Below are 26,216 nucleotides of genomic sequence, written 5' to 3'. Positions count from 1 at the left end.
TTTTCTGATCAATGGTTTTATTTTCTGGGGTTCTGGTCAAAGTAAAACAAATGAAACCAGCTTCATATTTTGTCCACATCTAAACTCCTGAGAATCTGAAGAACATTTCTTCACTAAATGCTGAGAAGATGAGCCCATAAAGCCCTAGGCCTTATGGGGCCCCTTGTCTTGTCGTCCTTGTGTCAGACCAGGGCCTTATGGGGCCCTTCCTCCTCTAACAGCTAATCCCCTCCAGTTATTCTTAGACATTCAGACTGTGGCTGAATGTATAAAACACTCCACTGGGTGCCAGTCATTTCAGGAGTTGAGTTTTCTGCTAGATGTTTCACCTTTTACTTCTGCTGCTGGAACATTCTGAGCAGGTGCATCCTGTTCTGCTTGTCTGACTGGCAAACAAGGTTATTTATTTTATCATCAGCTGAAATATTTCAAACTATAATGAGAATACAAGTTTCTAAAGGGTTAACACAGTGCAGCAATATGAAACATCTGATGTTCAAAATATCTAAAACGCACTCAAAGCATGAATATACTTGATTATTACATTTTTATTTCTCCACACTGTGACCCGGTCCGCACCCAGTCCCAGCACCAGGGGGAGCTAACAACTTAAAAACCCAAGGAACAATCCAGTTCAAGATATTTTCTTCTAACTCACCTCAGTGGTGGATTCCAGATCAAGTCTCTCTTTTCGATAAAAAACTGGATCCAATAATTGTCTTTAAAAGTCACCAGGTAAAGGGCCACATTTGGCTCTGGAAGCCACAGATTGGGCCCCACTTGCTGTGTTACGACATGTTAGCAACAGATTAGACAGTTGTAGCGGCTGAAAAAAAGGACAGAAGGCACAGATATGGGAAGTGCAGAAGCCTCTGTTGTATCAAATAAAGATGGGAATAACAGACAGTTGGCCACTCTGAGGTAAAAATAAAAATAAAAACAGCTTCCAGTCCACGGGGAGCACAGCTGACTCTGTGGGCAGGCAGTGAGCTGACAATGCTGGGCCTGCATCAGAGTGAGATGAAGAGCAGAGCCAGAAGTCAGTTCCTAGACCATTAAATTTAATCGAACATAAAGACACACAAAAGGAAACATGTGAAACCTTCTTACAGCCCATAAATGTTCTGATCAGCTTGGTTCTGAAGGACATTCGCTCTGCATCCCAAATTCAAACATCCAGAAACAATTCAGCTGGGAGGAAACGGCTGAGCTCAGATATTCTGGACCAGGAAACAAACTGGTTTGGTTCCAGTTCAGATCAAACTGGGCCAGAATGGAAACAAGATGCTGATGAAATCCTGACGGGATGAAGAAGAAAAAACTCTGAAAATGTTTAAAACTCAAGGGCAGCCTTGGCGGAGTCCAACTCTCACTGGAAAAGAGCCCAACTTACTTGAACGCCTTCTCCAAGTCCACAAAACACATGTAGACCGGTTGGGTGAACTCCCAGGACCCTCCAGGACCCTGCTGAGGGTGTAGAGCTGGTCCAGTGTTCCACAATCAGAACCAGAACCACACTCCTCTTCCTGAAGCCATATAATATTGCAGAGTCGCGTGAGCCAACACAACCCTACGCATCCAGAGCCTTAAGGAACCCAGGACAATTCTCATCCACCCCGGGGCCCTGCCAACCCGGGGCCCTGCCACCCCGGGGCCCTGCCACCCCGGGGCCCTGCCACCCCGGGGCCCTGCCACCGAGGAGCTTCCTAACCACCTCGGCGACCTCGTGCCCGACCCAGAGTCCCCAGGCTCAGCTTCCTCAACAGAAGCCATGTTGGTGGGATTGAGGAGGTCTTCGAAGTTTTCCGCCCACCGACCCACAATGTCCCAAGTCGAGGTCAGCAGCACCACCATCCCCACTATAAACAGTGTTGGTGCTGCACTGCTTCCCCCTCCTGAGACACCGGATGGTGGACCAGAATCGCCTCGAAGCCGTGCGGAAGTCTTTCTCCATGGCCTCTCCAAACTCCTCCCACACCCGAGTTTTTGCCTCAGCGGCCACCCGAGCAGCATGCCGCTTCGCCCGCCGGTACCCATCGGCTGCTTCTGGAGTCCCACAGGCCAAAACGGCCCTGTCATGATATGTGGAGGTGGAATGGTCAGGGAGACACGATGGACCCAGGTTGTTGAATAATGATGATGGTTTTAATGAAGAATAAACACAATAATCCAAGCAGCACAAGTGAGCAACGGCAATGACTTACACACTGGTAGCAACTGGTATCAGACTGAAGACAATAGACACGACAAACGACAGAATTGACAAGGACCTGACAGGCAAACACCCATTAACAGGTGGGGTTAAATACACCAGGGAGGAATCAAGAGACAACTGGAGACGATCGGGGGGTAGGCGGGACAACACAGAGACTCAACTGAACACAGAAACCTAAATTAACACAGAAAAAAACGAATCCTCACAGGCCCGATGGGACTCCTCCTTCAGCCTCACAGCATCCCTCAACGAAGGTGTCCACCAACGGGTACAAAGTTCTGCCGGAGATGGGAGTTAAAGCTCCATCTTACAGGAGACTCTGAAGCAGAACTTCACAACCCGTTTGGGCCTGCCAGGTCTGACCGACAGATTGATGGGCAGCAGATAAACAGAAAACAGGTGTATCCGTGCTACCCATCAGTCTGCCCTACCTTGTAGTGATACGCACATCGATGCTACGTCACAATCTGCTGACTCAGCAGATTTCTTATCCTATTGTTTGGCAGTTAATCTGGACAAAATACGTGGTTTGGTGGCTATTTTGTCCTTATACTTTAAGATATTTTAGCTTAATTATACTCTTTTTTTGTCAAACCTTGGTAAATAGATGTTAGTAGCTGATTGAAGCTGTAATAGCGGTGTAATATTAGTGTATATTAACCATATCATTCCAGTTCCTGTGCAGTTCGGTGACACGTTGCGGCTGCTGCTGCTAACAGACGTGATAAAACGGACCTAACAGTTACAGTGATCTGAATTTGTCTGTCTTGAATTTAATCCAATAAAAACCTGTTTCTGATACAGTTTTGTTCTCTGTATTTTAACAGGATATTCTAATAAAGGGTTAGTGCAAACATCTACAGCTTTTCATTTTCAGCGGGTAGGATATTCTGATGAAGGAAGTGATCTTCTTGTGGCTTCGTCGCATATATGAATTGTTCCAATGCTAAGCTAACCATAACTGCTAAGCTTCCACTTCAGCCACTCAAATAATCCAATATATTTAACATTAACAACCTGCTGTAGTTTGAAAAGATGATGGTAGCAGCTTTAGACGGGCAGCATGGACAGATAGACTTAGCCATCTATCTGTGCTATGGTAGGAAAATCTGACGAGGTAGCACAGATGGTCAGAACTCCTGCTGCAGAAGGAAGAACCGGATCTTCAAGTGACTCGATTAGAAACATGTTGAGATTTTATTCTAATGCTTGACTTCAGAATAAATCCAAAAACTGAAATGATTTCTCGAGTTGTTTATTTTTTTTTATTTCATTTAGCAACAAATGAAAGTTTGAAGAAAATATGAAACTGTTTCTCTGCTCTGCAGTTTCAGCCATTAAATATTTTGCAGAAATCAACATGAAAATATGAAAAATATGAATTACAGCAGAAGAACTGAGGAAAAGAGCAGAAAAATCAGAAAGACCCAAAAGAGCCAAACAGAGAAAACCTCAGAGTCCCCTTGTCCCCTCAGCGTCCCCCTGTCCCCTCAGTGTCCCCCTGTCCCCTCAGCGTCCCCCAGTCCCCTCAGCGTCCCCCTGTCCCCTTAGCGTCCCCATGTCCCCTCAGTGTCCCCCTGTCCCCTCAGTGTCCCCCAGTCCCCTCAGCGTCCCCCAGTCCCCTCAGCGTCCCCCAGTCCCCTCAGCGTCCCCCTGTCCCCTCAGCGTCCCCCTGTCCCCTTAGTGTCCCCATGTCCCCTCAGTGTCCCCCTGTCATCCTCAGCGTCCCCCTGTCCCCTCAGTGTCCCCCAGTCCCCTCAGCGTCCCCCTGTCCCCTCAGCGTCCCCCAGTCCCCTCAGCGTCCCCCTGTCCCCTCAGAGTCCCCCTGTCCCCTTAGCATCCCCCTGTCCCCTCAGCGTCCCCCTGTCCCCTCAGCGTCCCCCAGTCCCCTCAGCGTCCCCCTGTCCCCTTAGTGTCCCCATGTCCCCTCAGCGTCCCCATGTCCCCTCAGAGTCCCCCTGTCCCCTTAGCGTCCCCCTGTCCCCTCAGAGTCCCCCTGTCCCCTTAGCATCCCCATGTCCCCTCAGAGTCCCCCTGTCCCCTTAGCGTCCCCCTGTCCCCTCAGCGTCCCCCTGTCCCCTCAGCGTCCCCCATTCCCCTCAGAGTCCCCCCGTCCCCTTAGCGTCCCCCTGTCCCCTCAGCGTCCCCCTGTCCCCTCAGCGTCCCCCTGTCCCCTCAGCGTCCCCCATTCCCCTCAGAGTCCCCCCGTCCCCTCAGCGTCCCCCTGTCCCCTCAGAGTCCCCCGTCCCCTCAGCGTCCCCCTGTCCCCTCAGAGTCCCCCGTCCCCTCAGCGTCCCCCAGTCCCCTCAGAGTCCCCCTGTCCCCTTAGTGTCCCCATGTCCCCTCAGCGTCCCCCTGTCCCCTTAGTGTCCCCATGTCCCCTCAGCGTCCCCATGTCCCCTCAGAGTCCCCCTGTCCCCTTAGCGTCCCCATGTCCCCTCAGCGTCCCCCTGTCCCCTTAGTGTCCCCATGTCCCCTCAGCGTCCCCCTGTCCCCTCAGCGTCCCCACATCCCCTCAGAGTCCCCATGTCCCCTCAGCGTCCCCACGTCCCCTCAGAGTCCCCATGTCCCCTTAGTGTCCCCATGTGCCCTCAGCGTCCCCCTGTCCCCTCAGCGCCCCCCCGTCCCCTCAGAGTCCCCCGTCCCCTCAGCGTCTCCCCGTCCCCTCAGAGTCCCCCCGTCCCCTCAGCGTCCCCCAGTCCCCTCAGAGTCCCCCTGTCCCCTCAGAGTCCCCCTGTCCCCTCAGCGTCCCCCCGTCCCCTCAGCATCCCCCAGTCCCCTCAGCGTCCCCCTGTCCCCTCAGAGTCCCCCGTCCCCTCAGCGTCCCCCAGTCCCCTCAGAGTCCCCCTGTCCCCTTAGTGTCCCCACGTCCCCTCAGAGTCCCCATGTCCCCTTAGCGTCCCCATGTCCCCTCAGCGTCCCCACGTCCCCTCAGAGTCCCCCTGTCCCCTTAGCGTCCCCATGTCCCCTCAGCGTCCCCACGTCCCCTCAGAGTCCCCATGTCCCCTTAGCGTCCCCATATCCCATCAGCGTCCCCCTGTCCCCTTAGTGTCCCCCTGTCCCCTTAGCGTCCCCATGTCCCCTCAGAGTCCCCCTGTCCCCTTAGCGTCCCCATGTCCCCTCAGAGTCCCCCTGTCCCCTCAGCGTCCCCCAGTCCCCTCAGAGTCCCCCGTCCCCTCAGCGTCCCCCTGTCCCCTTAGCGTCCCCATGTCCCCTCAGCGTCCCCCTGTCCCCTTAGCGTCCCCCTGTCCCCTTAGTGTCCCCATGTCCCCTCAGCGTCCCCATGTCCCCTCAGCGTCCCCCTGTCCCCTCAGAGTCCCCCTGTCCCCTTAGCGTCCCCATGTCCCCTCAGCGTCCCCCTGTCCCCTTAGCGTCCCCCTGTCCCCTTAGTGTCCCCATGTCCCCTCAGCGTCCCCATGTCCCCTCAGCGTCCCCCTGTCCCCTCAGCGTCCCCCTGTCCCCTTAGTGTCCCCATGTCCCCTCAGAGTCCCCCTGTCCCCTCAGCGTCCCCCTGTCCCCTCAACGTCCCCCTGTCCCCTTAGTGTCCCCATGTCCCCTCAGAGTCCCCTTGTCCCCTCAGCGTCCCCCAGTCCCCTCAGAGTCCCCCGTCCCCTCAGCGTCCCCATGTCCCCTCAGCGTCCCCACGTCCCCTCAGCGTCCCCATGTCCCCTCAGAGTCCCCCCGTCCCTCAGCGTCCCCTCAGAGCTCCTCTGCAGATCAGGCTGAACCAGTAGAGCTGCAGGGGCCACAGCAGGGCGGCCCCCAGGTTGCACTGCCAGGGGGCCACCAGGGGGACCCGGTACAGCGGGATGGAGGCGTACCTGCAGCAGCAGACAGGGGGCGCTGTGGTCAGCTTGAATAATAGATGATCTGAGGTAAATAGGATCAGTGAAGCTCCTGATCTCCTCATGTCAGCTTCACCTGCCAGCAGGCCGACCCGAGGTCAGAGAGGTCAGGTGAGGTCAGAGAGGTCAGGTGAGGTCAGAGAGGTCAGGTGAGGTCAGGTGAGGTCAGAGAGGTCAGGTGAGGTCAGAGAGGTCAGGTGAGGTCAGGTGAGGTCAGAGAGGTCAGGTGAGGTCAGAGAGGTCAGGTGAGGTCAGAGAGGTCAGGTGAGGTCAGGTGAGGTCAGAGAGGTCAGGTGAGGTCAGGTGAGGTCAGAGAGGTCAGGTGAGGTCAGAGAGGTCAGGTGAGGTCAGAGAGGTCAGGTTACCTGCTGTAGGCATAGTACAGGTAGGGGAAGAGCAGAACTCTGCAGCAGAAGAAGCTGAGCAGCAGGGCGGCGCCGTTGACCCGATGCAGCAGCCAGTCCTGCTTCTGGAACTGATGGAGACACCTGGTCAGGTACAAACACCTGGACCCGACCGGACTCTGAGCAGTTCTGTTGGGTTGGACCGGGCCAGAACATGAGGTTACCTGGATCAGAACTTTCCCCAGACAGACAGACGGCGTGCTGAGCTCAGCCAGGAACAAAAGGCCCTGGAAGTAATCGCCCCGCCCCTGGCGCCACACCTGGAGGGAGAGAGGTCAGGGGTCAGCGACCTATGGACGGCTCCCTGACCCATCTGGACCAGGCAGTTCTGTCTCATCTTTAACAGGCTCTTCTCTCCAGAACCAGAACCTGGTTTCACAGTCAGTTAATGAGGCTATTTAACCGACTGGTGGTGCCACCTACAGGTTGGAGGCTTCATTACAGGCTCCAACAGAACTCCTCTGGCCCGGTAGGAACCAGCAGAACTGGGACCCGGTTCTGACTCAGTTTTTAACATTTAAATTTCAGTTTTAGTTTCAAACTGAATTGATTTTTAGGTTTAATCTGGTTTCAGATCTAGATTAGAGCTGGCTTAACGAACAGTTCAGTCAGGCTTTTGGACCAGAACCTCTTGGTTCTGACCCGATATTGAACCGGGCCAGAATAGAAAAAAGAACCACAGATGAAGAAGTTGGAGAACTTTACATGTGATGTCAGACATTCTCCAGTTTCTCATCCAACTGGTTCCAGTTTCTTCCTGAACTGGATCCAGCGTTGCCATGGTTACCAGAGAGGCGGGGCAGCAGAAGGCCACCATGAAGACGTGATGCAGAACCATCAGAACCTCCCGGCGCAGGAAACCCAACATCGCGGTGCGCACCGAGCCACCGTCAGGCCCCGCCTCCTGGTGACCTTTGACCCGCAGCCTGAACCAGTAGCACAGGAACATGGCCAAGAGGTCGTAGCAGAAATACGGCGTGGCGAACAGGATGTAGGCGTCGGTCAGCCAGTGTCTGAGGAGGGGAAGCAGAACGGGTCAAAGATGGCCGCTGGGTCATCAGAACCAACAGAACCGGGTCATTCTGGACTCCCAGAAACACCCAGAACTAGCAGCAGGTTCTGCTGACCCAGTCGGTTCTGGTTCTGTTCAGTTGAATGTTTGAACAATTACCGAAAAATAATCAGTAATTATGAAAATAATAATTTAATCTGAAAAGCACAGATTGAATCTAAATAATGTAAAATCCACAATAACAACAATAATAATAATAATAATAATCCCTCAGGCGAGCCTCGCTCTCCCAGAGTTCCTTTCTGCTCTCGCTGTGATTTGGTAACCAAATGGGAGTCGGACCAGTGCTGAACTTTGACTGGGAAATCAGGAAACCAGTAACCCCGCCCCCTCCCCACCGTTTCCCAGCATGCTCAGTGAGGAGGATCAGCCAGCGACTGAAATAACCTGCCGCTCGGCTCGATAATCCCAGATTGGTAATTAGATTACAGGCTGACAGGAAACTTGCAGCAGCAACTGATGATGTCATCTGATGATGTCATCACAGGAGGACAAATTAATCTTTTTACAGTGACACTGGAGGAAAACTAAGCAGGACGTCCTCACCTGTCCTCCATAACATCCCTGCAGGACGAGACGATGGTCCATCCGGCCGAGGACGCCATGACGGCCTGGAGAGATGACACCAGACTGGAGGACAGGGAGCACTGGTTAGACTGGGAGCACTGGTTAGACTGGGACATGAATGTTGTCCTCTGGACACTGAGGGACCCTGACTCTTGGTTGCCATGGTAACTGCCTTGACCATCTACTAGGCAATAATGGCTGCCATGTCGTTGCCATAGTTACACACAGCTTTATTTCCGGTTCATTACCGGGAAGGGGGGGCAGCACAAAACGAGAGAATGGAAACCGGACCAGAACCAGAACCAGAACCATTAGTGAATGAAGAAACAAATAAAAACCAGAACAATCAGAAACTGAGACAAGCAATCAGACCAAACTGGACCCAATCCGGACCGGATCCGGAGGGTGTGTGCTCTTACATGGTACATATAGAGGAGCCCAGGTGGGAGTTCTGGTTCTGGTCCAGGGAACAGACTAGTGATGGTTTGGATCAGAGGAAACAACCGAATAAATAAACACAGAGAAATGGATGGAGGGCAATGCAAAGTCCTCAGTTTGCATAACAGGGATGTGTGTGTGTCTCAGTGTGTGTGTGTGTGTCTCAGTGTGTGTGTGTGTGTCTCAGTGTGTGTGTGTCTCAGTGTCTCTGTGTGTGTGTGTGTCTCAGTGTGTGTGTGTCTCTGTGTGTGTGTGTCTCAGTGTGTGTGTGTCTCAGTGTGTGTGTGTGTCTCAGTGTGTGTGTGTCTCTGTGTGTGTGTGTCTCAGTGTGTGTGTGTCTCAGTGTGTGTGTGTCTCTGTGTGTGTGTGTCTCTGTGTGTGTGTGTGTCTCAGTGTGTGTGTGTCTCTGTGTGTGTGTGTCTCAGTGTGTGTGTGTCTCAGTGTGTGTGTGTGTCTCAGTGTGTGTGTGTCTCTGTGTGTGTGTGTGTCTCAGTGTGTGTGTGTCTCAGTGTGTGTGTGTCTCTGTGTGTGTGTGTGTCTCAGTGTGTGTGTGTCTCAGTGTGTGTGTGTCTCAGTGTGTGTGTGTCTCTGTGTGTGTGTGTGTCTCAGTGTGTGTGTCTCTGTGTGTGTCTCTGTGTGTGTGTGTGTGTCTCAGTGTGTGTGTGTGTGTCTCTGTGTGTGTGTGTGTCTCAGTGTGTGTGTCTCAGTGTGTGTGTCTCAGTGTGTGTGTCTCAGTGTGTGTGTGTGTCTCAGTGTGTGTGTCTCTGTGTGTGTGTGTCTCTGTGTGTGTGTGTGTCTCAGTGTGTGTGTGTCTCTGTGTGTGTGTGTCTCAGTGTGTGTGTGTCTCTGTGTGTGTGTGTGTCTCAGTGTGTGTGTGTCTCAGTGTGTGTGTGTCTCTGTGTGTGTGTGTGTCTCAGTGTGTGTGTGTCTCAGTGTGTGTGTGTCTCTGTGTGTGTGTGTGTCTCAGTGTGTGTGTCTCTGTGTGTGTGTGTCTCTGTGTGTGTCTCTGTGTGTGTGTGTGTGTCTCAGTGTGTGTGTGTCTCAGTGTGTGTGTGTCTCTGTGTGTGTGTGTGTCTCAGTGTGTGTGTGTCTCAGTGTGTGTGTGTCTCTGTGTGTGTGTGTGTCTCAGTGTGTGTGTCTCAGTGTGTGTGTCTCAGTGTGTGTGTCTCAGTGTGTGTGTGTGTCTCAGTGTGTGTGTCTCTGTGTGTGTGTGTCTCTGTGTGTGTGTGTCTCAGTGTGTGTATCTCAGTGTGTGTGTGTGTCTCAGTGTGTGTGTGTATCTCTGTGTGTGTGTGTCTCTGTGTGTGTGTCTCAGTGTGTGTGTGTGTCTCAGTGTGTGTGTCTCAGTGTGTGTGTCTCTGTGTGTGTGTGTCTCTGTGTGTGTGTGTCTCTGTGTGTGTGTGTCTCTGTGTGTGTGTCTCAGTGTGTGTGTGTCTCTGTGTGTGTGTCTCAGTGTGTGTGTGTCTCAATGTGTGTGTGTCTCAGTGTGTGTGTGTCTCAGTGTGTGTGTGTCTCAGTGTGTGTGTGTCTCAGTGTGTGTGTCACCGTGCTGAGATCACCACGGCGTCCACCTCACTCCATCCCATAAGCTGCTCCAGGATTTGCTTTGATGCCAGGAAGATTCCCGGGAAGAAAATGGAACCAGCAGCCAGCAGACCCAGCATGCTGACCGGACCGGACCGGGGCAAGAGAGACGGAGAGAGAGAGTGTGTGTGTCAGCAGCTCAGAGAGGATCATAGGGGCGGAGCTTCCTGCAGCCACCTGGAGAGGAGGAGAGGTGATGGGGGAGGAGCTAATCCCCAGGGGAGGATCAGGGCCAGTTCTGGACCGCATTAGAACCGGACCAGGAGCAGTTCTGTCTTCAGAGCTTCTCTGTTTCTGTCCCTCAGTTTCAGCCCAGAACCAGAACCAGAACCAGAACCAGACCCAGACACAGCATGCTGAAGCTCCACCCCCTAAATGTCAGCCAGCCAATCAGAACTCAGCTTGTACTCGCATAACTCCATCAGGTTTAATCTCTGGTTGGGATTAATAAAATGTTCCTGAATGTTAATCTGGATCCGGTGAGAATCCAGATTTCATGCAGAGCTTTAATGAGATCAGTTACTTTCATTAAAATCCTGAGCAGATTTATTTTCATAGCCAAGGTTGTGTTGTCATGGCGACCGCAGTCAGTAACATTCAGTTAATCAGGAGAAGCGATTTATTGAACCACTTTAAAAATGGCCTTTTATGAAGTTTTATACAAACTTCTCAGTAAGAAGACGTTTCTGTTTCCCAAAATCATTTGCTGTAATATTCTGATCTTTAATGTGTTTTTATTTATAAGCAGAAAATCGTCATGATGAAGAGAAATAAAGGTGTTAAAACTTCAGTTATCTATGTTTCACTTGATGAGTAAATGAAATAAATTTACTTTTCAATAGCAGCTTCACTGAACAGTTCTTTGTACTTTAGCTTTGAGTCATTTTATCATGACGTGCTGCTCGGTAGTTAAACTACAGAAATGTCCCTGCAGAAAGAACTAACTGGTTTTAACTGCTTGTCAGAGTGAGACCTCTTGTTTCTACACCAGCTCTGTTTTAAAGGGGCGGTCTCATGGAAAACCAGCTATAAGCTTTCCATCATTTTACTCCTCATCAAAACCTGGGCTGGACCGGAACCGGACTGGAACCAGAACCAGACAGGAACTGGACTGGAACCGGAGTGTTGAGAAATAATTTAATCTCCATGGCAACAGGATTAGATTCACATCCATCCATGGAGAAACGTTCCAGAGTGACGAATCAGGAGGAGCTGACTGAATGGATTCTGCTCTACTATCGAGTCAAGGCTGCGGTTCTAACTGGGTAACTTTTTCCTTCCACTCAACTTTCTATGAATACTCTTAGCTTTCAGCAGTGACCTGCTGTGTCTCGTGGCCGCCTGTCCCGCCATCAGTCGTCTCCATGGCAACGTCTAGAGCCAAACTGGAGGTCAGGGTCCTTAGAGTTCATCTTAATATTTAAACGTTTCAGTCGTTTATCGGCCGCCTGATCTGAAGAAACCTTCACATTTACTTCAGGAAGAAGGCAGCAGCTACACCCGACCCGACCCGGTCCGACCCGACCCGACCCGGGTGAACAAACGACACGGCAGAACCAGCAGAACCGTCCGGTCCAGTGTCCATTTCTTTATTCACCATCACTAGTTTGATTCTAAATTCAAGTATCTGTCAGAAAAGAACCAGAACCAGAACAGAACCAGAACCAAACAGAACTTTGAGCTAAAACAGACAGAAACATCGGAGCCATATTCAGAATAATAAACATCGAGTTCTAAAGGTTCTAGAATGGAAAACGGGTTCTAGAGGTTCTGACCAACGCAGAGGAACCGGATTACAACCAGATCCTCCGGCTCTGTTCTGGGTCCACCAGAACCGGCCCAGTCCGTAATCCCAGGTCACAGATTTTTCCTCCAGAATCTGGAGACTGCAGGAAAGAACCAGAACCAGAACTGGACCCGGAACCGGAACCAGAACCAAAGGAATCACACAAAACTCCTCCTGGGAGAGGCTGAATGAAGCGGTACCAGTTTCTATTGGACCGGTTCTGTTGGACCTCACAGGGAATAAACACACATGCACATTTACAGGAGGTTCTGGTGCCACTGTAGCCGGGCCCTCGGGTCAAACGGAACCGAGTCTGCAGCAGGTTCCTCCAGGGAGCCATGGTTCCGACACTCTGGACCCGACCCGGTTTGGCGGTTCTGATCTTCCCTTCAGACGGTTCTGACCCAGACCGTCGGCAAAGTCATTCTGCTGGAAACCAGAACCGGTCCCAGTCTTAACAGCAACCCAGGTTCTGGTTCTGGTTCTGTCATCTCAGCGGCCTGGTTCTGATGACCTGTCAGAACGACAGCCAGTCCAAATTAAATCAGGTCCGGCCCGGATCTCTGGTACCGTTTGGAGAACCAGAAGTTTTCTCATGATTTCTTCCATTTTGGTTTTTTGGGTCGTGATTTTATTTTGAAATAGAACCGGAACCAAACCAGAACCAGAAGGTCCGAACGGTCCTGCTGTGGACGGGAGGTTCTGTTGGGTCACTGGAGGAACCGGCAGCGGGTCGGGTTCTGAGACCCGGTCCAGTTGGGCGCCGGAGTGATCAGAACCAGAACTAAGCCACCAGCATTTTCTCTGATAAGTCCTGCTCCCAGAACCGGGTCAGAACCGGGTTACAAATGGAGGAGGAGGTAAAACTGGAGGAACGTTACAAAACTATCCAGAGTTCTGGTCCCGGTCCAAAAGTTCTGCAGAACTCTGAGGTAACAGGGTCCAGTTGGTACCAGTCCGAGGTTAACTTGGGTTAGATGAAAGGTTCTGGTCTCTGAGTTAATCCAGTCGTTTTTTTCTTGATGATCCGGGTCACAACCGGACCAGAACCGGCGTGGTTAGACCTGCTACATCTGGTGAGGTTGCACTACTGTCGCCATGGCAACGCCACAGAACGACAACACAGTGAGACATGAGGAGCATTAGAGGAGGCGGGCGGGTTCTGACCCGGTTCTGACCCGTCCCAGTGCTCCAGCAGCAGCTTGGCTTCGGCGCCGGGGGCGTGTCCAGGTGGATCCGGCAGAACCACAACAAATCAACATGAGGTCGGTCCGTTTGGGTCGTACACAGAGAGAGAGAGAGAGAGAGAGAGAGAGAGAGAGAGAGAGAGAGAGAGAGAGAGCTAACTCGCCCGCCGGCTGATGATGATGATGGAGATCTGAAGCCTTCATCTCTCCTCCTTCCTGGAGACCTTGGAGGAATGCCACGCCGTGGACCTGAGGACCGATGACATCACATGACCCAACAGGAAGTAGAGCGATGGCATCACATGACCAGGATCTGGACCCGGATCAGGATCTGGACCCGGATCAGGATCAGGATCTGGACCCAGATCAGGGTCAGGATCTGGACCCGGGTCAGGATCTGGACCCGGGTCAGGATCTGGACCCAGATCAGGATCAGGATCTGGACCCGGGTCAGGATCTGGACCCGGATCAGGATCTGGACCCGGGTCAGGATCTGGACCCGGGTCAGGATCTGGACCCTTTGCAGTACATCTCTGATGGACTGAACAGAGCGATTGAAATCTGTTCCCAAGCTGTTTCTGCCAGTTTCTTCTGGTTCCTGTCGAGCTCGTTTGATCCGGACTCACCTGGTTGGGCTCGCAGGATGTACAGCAGCTGGCTCAGAAACCGACCAGAACCTTGAGTTGGTCCGACTTCGCCTGAATTCACACCACATGGTTCGTGTCTCTGTCACTGTTGGCGTTTCCCTTTACACTGGAGCAGCAATAAAAACGTACAGAAGATGCTAACCTGCTAGGCTACATGATGGTGGAGCGCTGTTTCCATGGTTACTGAGTCGCCCACCTTCTCCTTGTTGGACATGACGTTTATGGACATTAATCTTGGTACGTTGTATAAATCTGCCTGTCCTTATGAGCTGCTGTCCATCATTAAAAGTTATACAGTAGCACGTCTGGTCCAGTCCTTGTCCGTCGGTGCAGCCGACTGCGCGGCGCCCTGCGGACATTTTTAAAGTGACATCACCTAACTTGAAGCGACATGAGGTGACCAGCAGCGGATTGGTGGCTTTGACGGCTGTCATGGCGGAGTCCTGAAGAGTGTGACGTCACGTGCAAAGGGTCCAGATCCAGGACTCCCCCCACCCAGATGACCCCAGGCGGCGGTTGCCATGGAGACCCCGCCCCCTCACCTGATAAAGGTCTTGAAGGCGGCGCTCTGGGGGTTGATGCAGAGCGGGACCCGCTTGCCCTGCTGGTGCTCTGTGATGAAGCGATGGATCAGTTCTGGAAGGACAGACGGCAGCGTCAGGCCCGGTTCGGGAGGTTCCCGGACCGGGCCCGGTTCCGACCCACCTTTGCCCTGCCACACAGACAGCAGGCTGTTCTCGTAGCTGTGGCTGAAGGGGCGCTCGGCCGCCGGCTCGAAGTCGCGCGTGTAGACGCGGCCGCCGGCCACCGAGTAGCAGCAGCGGCACATGCAGGTGTGGTAGCGCAGCCGGCCCTCGTCCAGGTACGGGTGGGACAGCGCGTCGCCGCCGGAGATCCGCTTGGCCTACACACAGAACCCGGCTGAGACCCGGAACCAGACCCAGAACCACAACCAGAACCAGAACCACTCACCGGGTCAAACACCAGCATGCGGCACAGCAGGTGAACGGCCTCGTGGGTAGCGCCGTCCGACAGCATGTAGAGCACCGACAGCGACGGCTGCAGAACCAGAACCAGAACCCATTACTGACCAAAACCAACCGGAACCCGGAGCCGTCTGATTGGCCGCTGCTCAGCTGACTGTGAGGAAGCATCACGTGCCCCAACACGGCCAACACCAGAACCCCCCGGTTCTGGTAGCATCGGTGGGCCGGGCAGAACCTCCTACCGGCTTGTGGGGTCCCCTCAGGATGTGGGCTCGGGCCCCTTCGCAGGCCAACGCCAGGGCGGACAGCGGCGGTGTTCCCAGCAGGTCCGTGATCAGGTCCAACTGCAGAGAAGAACAATCAGTTGAACCGGTTCTGGTTCTGGATCCAGATTCATTCAAAACAATCGACCAGCAGCCGAACAACAAATGGTTTCAGGCTGAGAAAATATCAGAAACCTCCAATCAGCACCAACCCGGAACCACTGGACCCAGAACAGGGCCCTCTTTTCATTCATCCGCAGGGGCGCTGCCAGGAATCTTGGGGCCCCTGACAAAAAATTAAATTGGGCCCCTGTGGAGCTGCTGTTACAATTTTTGAGTCTATGTGACCCATAAAAAGTGTCACAGTTTTAAAGGCTTCATCCGCCTTGCTTTATTTGGTTCAATACTGATAATTAGCACAATATTTACTGCTCATGAATTTAACATCCAACAGTCCACATCCAGTATGCAAGTAGGTTGCTGAAATTATTTCTATTAGATACTCAGGGTTTCCCCCAGTGTATTATAAGCCTGGTAGCCCGCCATGCTTTAGTAGCCCCGCCGCCAGGCTAAGCGTTGCTTGTTTACATTTCTAGGAAAAAATAAAAATAAAAAAAAATCTTTTTCTTTTTTTTTAAAGCCAGGCTGCAAGCATCTCTTTTACTCTGAGCATTTCACTAGCAGAGCAGATTTATCCTAAATGATAGGTTTATAATAGGTTTATAGTTTATGCATTTAAACCCACAGCGCGGACCAATCACAGCTGCCGCCTCCTTTCACTCAAACTGGACTCAGGCTGACCTGTATGGATATTTACATCAACCTACTGTGAGGAATTATGATCCTTTGGAGAACTCTAGGGAAGAATTTAAAACCCGCCGCGTTAGCTCTGGTTGCAGCTCAATGTGAACCGCAGGAATAACTTGTAGTGAATTCAGAGGCGCGTTGTGGAGCGGTGAGAATGATTTATCTCTGTGAACGAACAATTATATGCGGCGTTTCCATCTCAACCCGCTGCCCAGCGTGTGGCTCTGTGTCTGTCTTCCCTGTAGAGTTCATGTCTGGTCCCGGTTGGCCGGAGCGTTTGTGGATAACGAGCAGCGCTAACCTGATCATGCAGGTTCAGCCCGGTGAGGAGCTTTAACGCTCTCCTCGGAGACACGCATCACGCTGATTTTATATTATTTTATTTCATTATTATTTTTAGTATTATTTTTCCGGTTACACCATGCATCAAACCATATCAAATGCGTCGTCCACTTAGAGTTAATGCGAACGGAGATCTGAGAAACTCGTCCCATAAACTCGACCAACCAGAAAAGTTTCTGTGATGATTAAAAACTCGACAGACACGAAATGTTGGAGCTGCTAAAGCTACATTAGCAGCATTAAATTAAATCTCCGTTTGTTGCTCATTTCTGCGTAGTGCAGCAGATTTAGCTCATCATGCAGGGCCGGTCCAAGGCTGATGAGGCCTTGCACAGACTTTAACTAGGGGCCCCTCTAGCTGCTACAATCATCAGCACCTCTAACAGCTTCTGTGTTAGATTTAGTGAAACATGGGAGAAGGGAGTAGTTTAAATGGCCAGCCTAAAAAGCAATAAGTTATAATCGCAGTTTACTAATTTGGATTTGTAAATTCAAAGATTAAACTCACAGCATCAGATTGTTTCTATGGTAACAAAACAATATAACTATGAATATTGTTCTTTGAAGTTCTACAAAGTAAACTTGAAAGCTAAAACCTTTCTCCTTAAAAGCTTGTATTTAAATGTTAAACAATTTAAAGTCATTTAATTTATGTATGCCTAAAAAATTAAATAAAATTTAACAGCATTGATAATCTCAATAAACATTTATGTATCTGTGGTCTGTTTTAAAATATTAGTGTTTATGGGGCCCCTGAAGCCCTGGGGGGCCTGATGGAGCTGCTGACTTAATTTGGATTAAACAGAAGAACAAATTTGTTGTTTTTAGACTAGATGCAGGTTTAAATAACATTTCACTGGAGATGTTTTCCTGTAGCATATAATTACACAGCAATACTTTCACATTTCCTGTCAACTTAACATCTTTTAATACAAAAACACGGTGGACCGCTGGTGGGCCGCCTCGACGCCCCGACCACCGGGCTTAGCAAGTTTTCTGGGGGAAACCCTGAAACTGAAATGTCTCCCCATGAGCAACAGTCAAAAGCAACATGCAAATACACATAAAGCAATCCAGACTTCTCAAAATCCTATGTAGCTGCATTTTATTCAAGCTGCAGTACATAACTTTAATAAAAAAATATGTTTTCTCCATATTTGTTAAAGCTGTCGTTTATCTGCTGTCATTGGTAGCTATGCTAACTAAACTGTACGGTGGCCGACAGGTGCAAATGCGCAGCAAAAGAGAAAACATGCAAACAAAAGAAAAGACACGCACAAATTAAATGCGGCAAACAAAAAGCAAATAAAATGCAGCAAACAAAAAGTGTTGAGAAAACGGAAGTGCTCCAGACCACTAGGGGGAGTCTAACAAAAAATAGCTGTGTCCGAATTCAGGCTCTGCATCCTTTCAAGGGCCCTGAGAAACTGATCCTTCGAAGCATAGACATAATAAAAGAGTAGAAAAAGAGTCATTCTCCAACATTTAGATTATCTGATACAAGAGCCTACTATAGAAATGAAACAATATTATAAAAATCATAACATTCACCAGCAAAGTTTACACAGATGACAATGGCTATTATTTAATTATTTAACTCTGTCAACGTAAGATAACTCGAAAATGTCCCGTTTTTGTTTTGAAGGTTTCCTACGACGTGAGGAAGAAGGGAGAGACAGATTCACTGCACAGCACGGATGAATCTCGTATCGGATTTTGGACCCAATCTCAGCTGCTGAATCACTCTTAAACCAGAACTCGTAGGCTGGAAAATATATATATATATAAAAAAAAATTCCCCTCTCACCCTCCGTGGGTGGTCTCTTTCATCCTCTGAGCTCGGGTCCTCTACCAGAGGCCTGGGAGCTTGAGGGTTCTGCGCAGTATCTTGGCTGTGCCTAGAACTGCACATTTCTGGACTGAGATGTCTGATGTTGTTCCTGGGATCTGTTTGATCATTCTCCACCACCTTTGGGGGTGTCCCCCCATTTTGACCTCGGGGCTTCCAGTCCATATTCTGCACAGATGTTCCTGTACACTATGCCCGCCACTTGGTTATGTCGTTCCATGTACGCTTTCCCTGCCAGCATTTTGCACCCTGCTGTTATGTGCTGGACTGTCTCAGAGGCCTCCTTGCACAACCTACACCTTGGGTCTTGTCTGGTGTGGTAGATCTGAGCTTCTATTGCTCTGGTGTTTAGGGCCTGTTCCTGGGCGGCCAGGATGAGGGCCTCCGTGCTGTCCTTGAGTCCAGCTTTCTTCAGCCATTGGTAGGATTTCCTGATATCAGCCACTTCAGTTATTTGTCAGTGGTACATCCCATGTAGGGGCTTGTCTTCCCATGATGGTTCCTCCAGCACCTCGTCCTCTGTTCCCCATTGCCTGAGACATTCGCTGAGCACATCGTCCGTTGAGGCTTTGTCCTTGATGTATTTATGGATCTTGGATGTTTCATCCTGGACAGTGGCTCTCACACTTACTAGTCCTCTGCCTCCTTCCTTACGGCTCGTGTACAGTCTCAGGGTGCTGGATTTGGGGTGGAACCCTCCATGCATGGTTAGTAGCTTCCGAGTCTTAACATCCGTGGCCTTCATCTCTTCCATTGGCCAGCTAATTATTCCGGCAGGGTATCTGATTACTGGTAAGGCATAGCTGTTTATTGCACGGATCTTGTTCTTGCCATTGAGCTGGCTTCTCAGGACTTGCCTTATTCGTTGGAGGTATTTGGCTGTGGCTCCTTTCCTTGTGACCTCATCGAGGTTGCCATTTGCTTGCTGTATTCCCAGGTACTTGTAGCTGTGCTCTATGTCTGCTATTGTTCCTTCTGGGAGTGAGACCCCTTCTGTGTGGACGACCTTCCCTCTCTTTGTAACCATCCGGCCACACTTCTCTAGTCCGAATGACATCCCAATGTCAGTGCTGTAGATCCTGGTGGTGTGGATCAGTGAGTCGATGTCTCGCTCGCTCTTGGCGTACAACTTGATGTCATCCATGTAGAGGAGGTGACTGATTGTGGCCCCATTCTTAAGTCGGTATCCGTAGCCAGTCTTGTTGATGATTTGGCTGAGGGGGTTCAGGCCTATGCAGAACAGCAGTGGGGACAGAGCATCTCCTTGGTATATGCCACATTTGATGGAAACTTGTGCAAGTGGTTTGCAGTTGGCTTCAAGGGTGGTTTTCCACAGCCCCATCGAGTTTGCAATGAAGGCTCTTAGAGTCCTATTGATGTTGTACATCTCTAAGCATTCAATGATCCAGGTGTGTGGCATTGAGTCATAGGCTTTCTTGTAATCAATCCAAGCGGTGCACAGGTTGGTGTGTCGGGTTTTGCAGTCTCGGGCGACTGTGTGGTCTACAAGGAGTTGGTGTTTGGCTCCTCTACTATTTATGCCGATGCCCTTCTGTGCCGTGTTCATGTATTTATCCATGTGTCCGCTTATCTTAGCCGCTATGATGCCTGACATGAGCTTCCATGTTGTAGAGAGACAGGTTATCGGCCGATAGTTGGATGGGGCTGAACCCTTTGAGGGGTCCTTCTGGATCAGGATTGTGCGCCCTTCAGTTAGCCATTCAGGGTGAGTCCCATTTTGTAGCAGCTGGTTCAGTTGAGCTGCCAGTCGCTCGTGGAGGGCAGTGAGTTTCTTTAGCCAGTAGGCATGGATCATGTCATCTCCTGGTGCTGTCCAGTTTTTCATACCCGAGACTCTTTCTTGGACATTTGCCACAGTGATGGTTACCGGGGCTTGTTCAGGGAGGTTACTCTCTACGGTCCTCTCGTAGAGAGGTTAGCCACTGTGCATTGCTGTTGTGGGACGCCTCCCTTTCCCATATGCCTTTCCTTTCCTTTGATCCTCCTGGCTTCATTCTCTCTTGTGTATCTCTTTAGGCGGCTGGCCAAGGCTTGGAGCCTTTGTTTGGCAGTTTCGAGTGCTTCAGGTATGGGCATCTGGCTGTACTTCTTGGGTACTGATCTTTTCATTGCACCCCTCTGACAGCTGGCTCACTTCTCTCCTTGTTATCTTGATCTAACCGTCTTTTCCATGGTGGATATTGGGTCTCATGGTTGCTCTTATAGCCGAGCAAGGATCACTGATGCTGAGTTGTATATCAGCTCATTGGTTTCTGTTATGGTGTTGGTAGGGATTGTTCTCAATGCTGCATTCACATCTTCAATGAGACTATCTGATGGTACTTCACTCAGCCGTTGTAATTGGCGTCGGGGTTGCCTGGTGTTCATTCGGGCCATGATTCTGTCTCTCAGGTCAGTTGCTGTCTCGTTCAGCTTTGATAGTTCGTTCATTACTGGGGCTGCATACCCAGTCTCGGGGTGGGGAGTAGTTAACTCCCCCCTGACCTTACCTTTGGGCTCCTCCCTTATGCCGTAGCATTTGTGTTGTACCTCGTCAATCTCAAGTTGTGATAGCAGTTGCCGTTTGCGGATGTTGGAACACTGAGCTACTAGTTGTTTGGCAGTCATTGTAGACTGTGGGTGTCGAAGTAACCATTCCACCCTCAGTCTTTGCATGTAACCCCTCTGACTAGGGTTACTTGAGTAGTAGCATTCCAACAGATCCATGTTTTCGTCTCTCGCCCATTTCCGTCTTGTTCCAGTAGCCCATTTTTCATCAAGGTGCTCTGGTTCCCCAGCACCTGACGCAGACCTTGTTTGGCCGGGCGACGTCTGAGCCGGCATGTCATGCTTATCAGTGTCTCTCATTCTAGGCACAGCCAAGATACTGCGCAGAACCCTCAAGCTCCCAGGCCTCTGGTAGAGGACCCGAGCTCAGAGGATGAAAGAGACCACCCACGGAGGGTGAGAGGGGAATTTTTTTTTATATATATGTGTGTGTGTGTGTGTGTGTGTGTGTGTGTGTGTGCATAATCATGCATAGCCTAATGTATATTATTCAGTATTAATGATTATTTATTTATGTTTGTATACTTATATAAGTATGTATTGATAAGACGAGAGCGGTCCATTAGGCGTCTGTCCTTTTATTATGTCTATGTGAGAAACGGCCCGATCTACAGAAGACGGGTCCTTCGAAGGCCACGAATATGGACGACCAGAAGAGAGAAGCTGTAGCCTCCGGCTAGCTGCCTAGCCTCCATCTCGGCGTTATGTTGCTTAGCAACCGTGACAACGTGAAGCACAGAGCAGCGAAGGAAAAAAAACGGACTCAGTTGTTTTTTACTCTTTATTTCTGTATTATTCTTCACCTTTTGTAATAAAGGTTGTTCCATAGTAAAAAGAAAATCTGTCTGATTCTAAAATGTTTAATACAAGGGATATTATTCATTTTCAAATACTCTCCAGATCTCAGGTAGTAAGACATTACAGTTAAATAAACTATGTTTGAAGGCTTAACTTTAATCAGTCAAACCCATTTGCTCAGGAATAAATTAAATACTTTATTAATATCTACATGGAGCGCCCGGCCAGCTGACAGCTTGCGAGTGAAGCTGGCTGTTAATGCAGCGGGAGAAGACATCTCCGAAAACGTCGGAGCAATATTGGAAGTAGGTGATTTATTAATGAACCGAGCAGATATTTCAGATCTACACATCTACATTCTCGCCTAAAAACATTGTAAAAAATAATTTTGTGTAATTTTAAGTGTAATACAGCAAAACTTATTTTGTCGCCATTGCTGCTTTTCTGAACACCCGCTTTAAAGGATGCAGAGCCTGAATTCGGACACAGCTATTTTTTGTTAGACTCCCCCTAGTGGTCTGGAGCACTTCCGTTTTCAACACTTTTTGTTTGCTGCATTTCATTCGAGGGTGTTTTCTTTTTTGTTTGCTGCATTTTATTTGCTTTTTGTTTGCCGCATTTAATTTGTGCGCGTGTCTTTTCTTTTGTTTGCATGTTTTCTCTTTTGCTGCGCATTTGCACCTGTCGGCCACCGTAAAACTGAGCATTCACAGTTTGAATCTGCACAGCTCTGTGCTATGCTAGCTGCAGCACGGCACAAATCGAGAGGAGGAAGGATGAGCAGCACCACATGAGATGGTGATTGACAGCACTAAAACTCTCCTGCCTCTGATTGGTTGTTTCTAGCACTGGGAGAAGGCAGAGGAAGTAGATTTTTCACAGATTACCTCTCAGACCGTACTGTCACAACATAATGACAGTTTTTAAAAATATATAAAAAAGATATTTATATAATTTCACTCAGGAGAGGACAGGTCAGGAGGGACGTGGGTTAGAGCTGCTGCTGCTGGCTGACTCACCTGTTGTTAAGTGGTAAAAGGCCCAGGGAACAAGTTAAATATATGAATTTCTTTCCTTAATTCATTAAATGCTAGTGAAAAGGAGGCAAACAGTCTGTAGCTAAGCTAACTATGCTAAATGGTTGATAATCTCACACAGTCTACTCACCTCTCGGAGAAAAACTGGGTTATAAATTAACACTCTTACCTTTTCTCTCTCTCTCTTTTTGTCTGAAAACCTGATTTTATAACTTTTCTTAGCGGCAGAGTAACCGCCACCATCGTTGGTGTTTCCCACTGTCTGCTGCTAACAGCGTCACTCTGAAGCTCCAAGCAGGAAGGAACCATTTAACACAGACGGGGGTTCAGGGCAAATACGGATGTGTTTGGTCTGGGAGGGGCAACATTACATTTTTACTGCTAAAAACAATCTTTGAAAATACAATATGATACATTTTATAACTGACAGGACCCTTTTTTATTTTATGTCTATGAACAAAATATAAATAATTAAATTGTGGAGGGCCCCCTGCTGGTCAGGGCCCCTAGAATTGTCATCACTTTTCCCCCCTATACCGTGCCCCTGACCCAGAACCTCCAGAACCTCTCCAGTCGTTACCTCTCGTTCCTCTGGTACCAGCCATGCAGATCCGACTCACCTGCTGGATTGGGCTCTGTGCCTGGAACAGGATGCGGCGACCCAGCAGCTCGGCAAAGATGCAGCCGACCGACCAGACGTCGATGGCCGACCCGTAGTGCCGGCAGCCCATCAGAACCTCCGGGGCCCGGTAGTACTGGGTCACCACCTCCTGGGTCATGTGACGTGACGGGTCGGGCTCTTCCACGCGGGCCAAGCCGAAGTCACAGATCTGAGCAGAGACAAAGGCTTAGTGTCCTAGATAAAGCTCACTTCCTCTGTACTTAAGCCCCGCCTCCTCTGTATTTAAGCCCCACCCCTCCAGGTGAGTGGCTGACCTTGAGCAGGCAGTTGCTGTTGACCAGCAGATTCCCAGGCTTGATGTCTCGGTGGAGGATCCCAGCAGAGTGGAGATACTTCAGACCTGGAGAGGAGGAAGAGCCGTTAGACGGATCACCTCCGAGTCGACCCGAGTCTCTCCGGGTGAAGCAGACCTGAACCCGAGTCCAGGAACACATCCAGAACCGGTAAGATGTTCTGAAGCATTCCGGATGTGTTCCTTGAACCAATCAGATTCTGGACAGGTTCTGTAGGTGTTGGTGGAACCTGCCCAGTTCTGGACTGACCTCGGAGGATCTGGTAGAGGAAGACCTTGATGTGGTCGGTGGTCAGCGGCTGCGGCGACACGATGACCTTGTGAAGGTCACTCTGCATCAGCTCTGTGATGACGTAGCTGCCGGGACGTTAAGGACGCTAATCGAACCCGATCAGAGAGGACTAAAGTGGGTCAGAACCGCCTGAAGGATACATCTCCTCGAAGCAGTCGATCTGCGGAGGCTGCAGGATGTCCAGAGCCGACAGAACCTGCAGAACCAGAACAGAACCGGAGTCAGAACCTGAGGGAGCGGCGGTCTGAGAGCTCTCAGAAGCGGCCATACGTTGTCGTGTTTGAAGAAGCAGAGCATCCGCAGCTCCCTGAAGACCCGCTTACAGGACACCAGGTTCTGGAAGACGTTCGGCATCTTCTTCAGCGCCACCTTCCGGCCGTCACGGGGGTCCGTCACCGACCTGGAGTCAAAGGTCAGGGGAAGTGGACAGCTTCCTGTTATACTACAACCAGACCCGGTTCTGCCCAGATCAGAACCAGACCCAGTTCTTACCAGACGACCCCGAAGGCTCCGTATCCGATGGGGCGGTCCGGTTCCATCTCGGCCGGGCTCGGTACCTCGCTGGCTGGGTTGCTGTAGGGCTGCGGTACCGCTGCCCCGCCGCCGGCGCCGGCGCCCAGCGCGGTCGGGTGGCGCGGGGTTCCGGCCGGGGTGCTGGGCCCAGTCAGGCCCGGCGCAGCGCCAAGACCGGCTGACGGCCCGCCGCAGGACGAGCCCACACAGAAGAACTTGTGGCCCAGGTCCGAACCCGGGAACAGGTCGCCGCAGACAGTCTGGCGGCCGGCGCCATGGAACGCCATCCCTACCCAACCCGCTATCAGTCCAGGCAGTGGGAGCGGTACCGGGCTGCTGCTGCTGGTCCCGCTCAGGCTCAGAACCGCGCACTCAACATGGTTGGACTGGGTTCTGGAAGAGACAAAAATTGGGAGTCAGATTTGGACCCCTTCAGAACCAAGACCTGCAGCTGGTACCAGAACCTTTTCTAGCAGAAACGGTTCATAACCAAAGCTGTCACTTTAATCTGTCGGTACCGGGTCACAGAACCAGAACCTCCAGGAAGTCGAGCTTTATTTAAATAAAACTTTTCAAAATAAAACCTACAGAGTTTTAAATAAACAATACGTTTTTACGGGTCCAGAACCGGACCGGGTCATTCACCAGAACCTCTGTCTGGTTCTGTAGAGCTCAAAGAAGAGCAGCATCAGGTCCTTGTGGACCTGGATTTCCATGGTAACTCCGATAATATTGATTATCGGCCATTACTAATAGCAATAAGCGGCCTGGCTGTTGTCGGGCAGATTAATTTTTCCAGAGACCACGTGACCATAACTGTCACTTTATCGCCTTAATAGAAGGAAAAACGGAACATTTTATGGAAGCGATTTTGGATCAAAACTCTCTCTGGTTTCCTTATAGATAAATAAACTGAATGTTTTTTCTAGATCGATTACTATCTGGACTGTTAAACCTGCAATCTTCTGTCTGGAAAAATTGTTATTTTTATCATTTCCTAACGTTATCATCGTTCATGATCCCCAGGATCATACAAGTTTCCAGTTCTGGTGATTTAATGAACTGAGATCAGCGTTAATATTTCAAATCCATCACTCTGTGCTCGTCTGAGCGGGTCTGGATCATAGAAACACTCTGGAATCAGCGCAGGGTCCGAGTCCAGACCTGAGCAGCCGATCCAAGATTCTAAACCGTCAACCTCGATCTGACCCAGTATCAACAGGAATAACGACCAGAACCGACCAGTACCGTCCCAGTAACAGTCCATAATCAAACAGTACCGGCCCTGAACCACTGGATTCTGATCCAGAACCTTAAGATTTTGTTCCAGAACCACTACCGGTCCACAACCGCGAGATCCAGTCTCAATCAGACACCAACTTCAGCTCCGGCTGTCAGCAGGACGGATTTAGCTCCTGATCCAGCCCAGTAACCAGAGGGTTCAGTCACCTTTGTTCGATCTAATCTACTGGTTAGCTCGGTTAAAGTAGTTGGTTCCGACAAACAGAAAAAATAAGAATTCAACTGAACCATGCAGTGTCTGTGTCCATCCGCCAGGAAGCGGATTTATCAGGAAAAATCTCATTGCGGGTTGTTTTTCCCTTGAAATTCTGGTTAGCTCCGGAGCTAACCAGCTGTTCGGGGGGGACTAGTTAACCCATCCGCGGCTGTGACCCACATAACCATCCGCGGTGACCTACTTCGTTTTAAGCGGAATAGAACCGTGAATAAAAGCCACAGACCTGGCGGCTGAGAGCGGTTGATGACATGGCAGCTAATCCGACCTTTGGGGGCTAAAAAGCGGCGCTAGAGGCTCCGGTTCTCCCGGAGCTAAACTGCAGCTAACCCCGCTGCTAACTGTCCATCATGGCGGCTCCTAGTGAGCCATGGAGAAGACTGACGTTCTCCTAGGAGGAAGGGTCGTCCAGCTGAAGCGCAGTGCGCAGGGTTCCACGTTAACCAGCCGGAGATCGGGTTGTTTCCCAGCTTCAGCTACAGCTAGCTGGTTAGCAGCTAGGAGGAAGAGGAGGCGGAGCCGGTGT

At 50.5% G+C, this 26,216-nt stretch overlaps 2 protein-coding genes across 4 annotated transcripts; both read right to left on the bottom strand.

The window, feature by feature from the left end:
• Positions 1-5,748: 5,748 nt before the first annotated feature.
• LOC106912058 (ceramide synthase-like) lies at positions 5,749-11,559 on the bottom strand. The gene is made up of 6 exons (XM_014978898.2): positions 10,087-11,559; positions 8,083-8,166; positions 7,252-7,477; positions 6,629-6,724; positions 6,426-6,535; positions 5,749-6,036 (listed from the first exon to the last, which is right to left on the bottom strand). The coding sequence occupies exons 1-6, from the start codon at positions 10,203-10,205 to the stop codon at positions 5,904-5,906; spliced, it is 768 nt and encodes a 255-aa protein (XP_014834384.2). The 5' UTR covers positions 10,206-11,559; the 3' UTR covers positions 5,749-5,903.
• A 134-nt stretch (positions 11,560-11,693) lies between these two features.
• nlk1 (nemo-like kinase, type 1) lies at positions 11,694-26,209 on the bottom strand. 3 transcript variants are annotated; one of them, XR_015763979.1, is made up of 13 exons: positions 25,917-26,209; positions 24,154-24,567; positions 23,932-24,061; positions 23,802-23,857; positions 23,620-23,726; positions 23,332-23,417; positions 23,016-23,225; positions 14,974-15,075; positions 14,718-14,804; positions 14,451-14,649; positions 14,288-14,381; positions 13,888-14,094; positions 13,446-13,796 (listed from the first exon to the last, which is right to left on the bottom strand). XR_015763979.1 is itself a non-coding variant. In XM_088007864.1 (12 exons), the coding sequence occupies exons 2-12, from the start codon at positions 24,459-24,461 to the stop codon at positions 13,299-13,301; spliced, it is 1,428 nt and encodes a 475-aa protein (XP_087863990.1). In that variant the 5' UTR covers positions 24,462-24,567; positions 25,917-26,209; the 3' UTR covers positions 11,694-13,298. The 3 variants fall into 3 exon arrangements, 2 of the variants coding, with proteins under 2 accessions (XP_087863990.1, XP_087863989.1); XM_088007864.1 differs by lacking the exons at positions 13,446-13,796; positions 13,888-14,094 and adding an exon at positions 11,694-13,347; XM_088007863.1 differs by having other exon boundaries at positions 13,438-14,094.
• Between the last annotated feature and the right edge of the window lie 7 nt (positions 26,210-26,216).

The sequence above is a fragment of the Poecilia mexicana genome, unplaced genomic scaffold (genome assembly GCF_051168715.1).
Source record: "Poecilia mexicana isolate PSO_F unplaced genomic scaffold, ASM5116871v1 scaffold_8, whole genome shotgun sequence".
NCBI classification, from domain to species: domain Eukaryota; kingdom Metazoa; phylum Chordata; class Actinopteri; order Cyprinodontiformes; family Poeciliidae; genus Poecilia; species Poecilia mexicana.
This window is presented reverse-complemented; position numbering and strand designations above follow the sequence as displayed.

What these genes read in the sequence shown, in the direction of transcription:
- LOC106912058 (XM_014978898.2), bottom strand. Translation starts at nt 10,205, where the DNA reads ATGCTGGGTCTGCTGGCTGCTGGTTCCATTTTCTTCCCGGGAATCTTC. An exon ending in GCCGTGGTGATCTCAGCACG is followed by an intron (nt 8,167 to 10,086) that starts GTGACACACACA and finishes CCTGTCCTCCAG; the next exon opens with TCTGGTGTCATCTCTCCAGG. An exon ending in TCTGCTGCCCCGCCTCTCTG is followed by an intron (nt 6,725 to 7,251) that starts GTAACCATGGCA and finishes CTCTCCCTCCAG; the next exon opens with GTGTGGCGCCAGGGGCGGGG.
- nlk1 (XM_088007863.1), bottom strand. Translation starts at nt 24,461, where the DNA reads ATGGCGTTCCATGGCGCCGGCCGCCAGACTGTCTGCGGCGACCTGTTC. An exon ending in ATCGACTGCTTCGAGGAGAT is followed by an intron (nt 23,727 to 23,801) that starts GTATCCTTCAGG and finishes ACGTCCCGGCAG; the next exon opens with CTACGTCATCACAGAGCTGA. An exon ending in GTCTGTGTGGCAGGGCAAAG is followed by an intron (nt 14,382 to 14,450) that starts GTGGGTCGGAAC and finishes CTGTCCTTCCAG; the next exon opens with AACTGATCCATCGCTTCATC.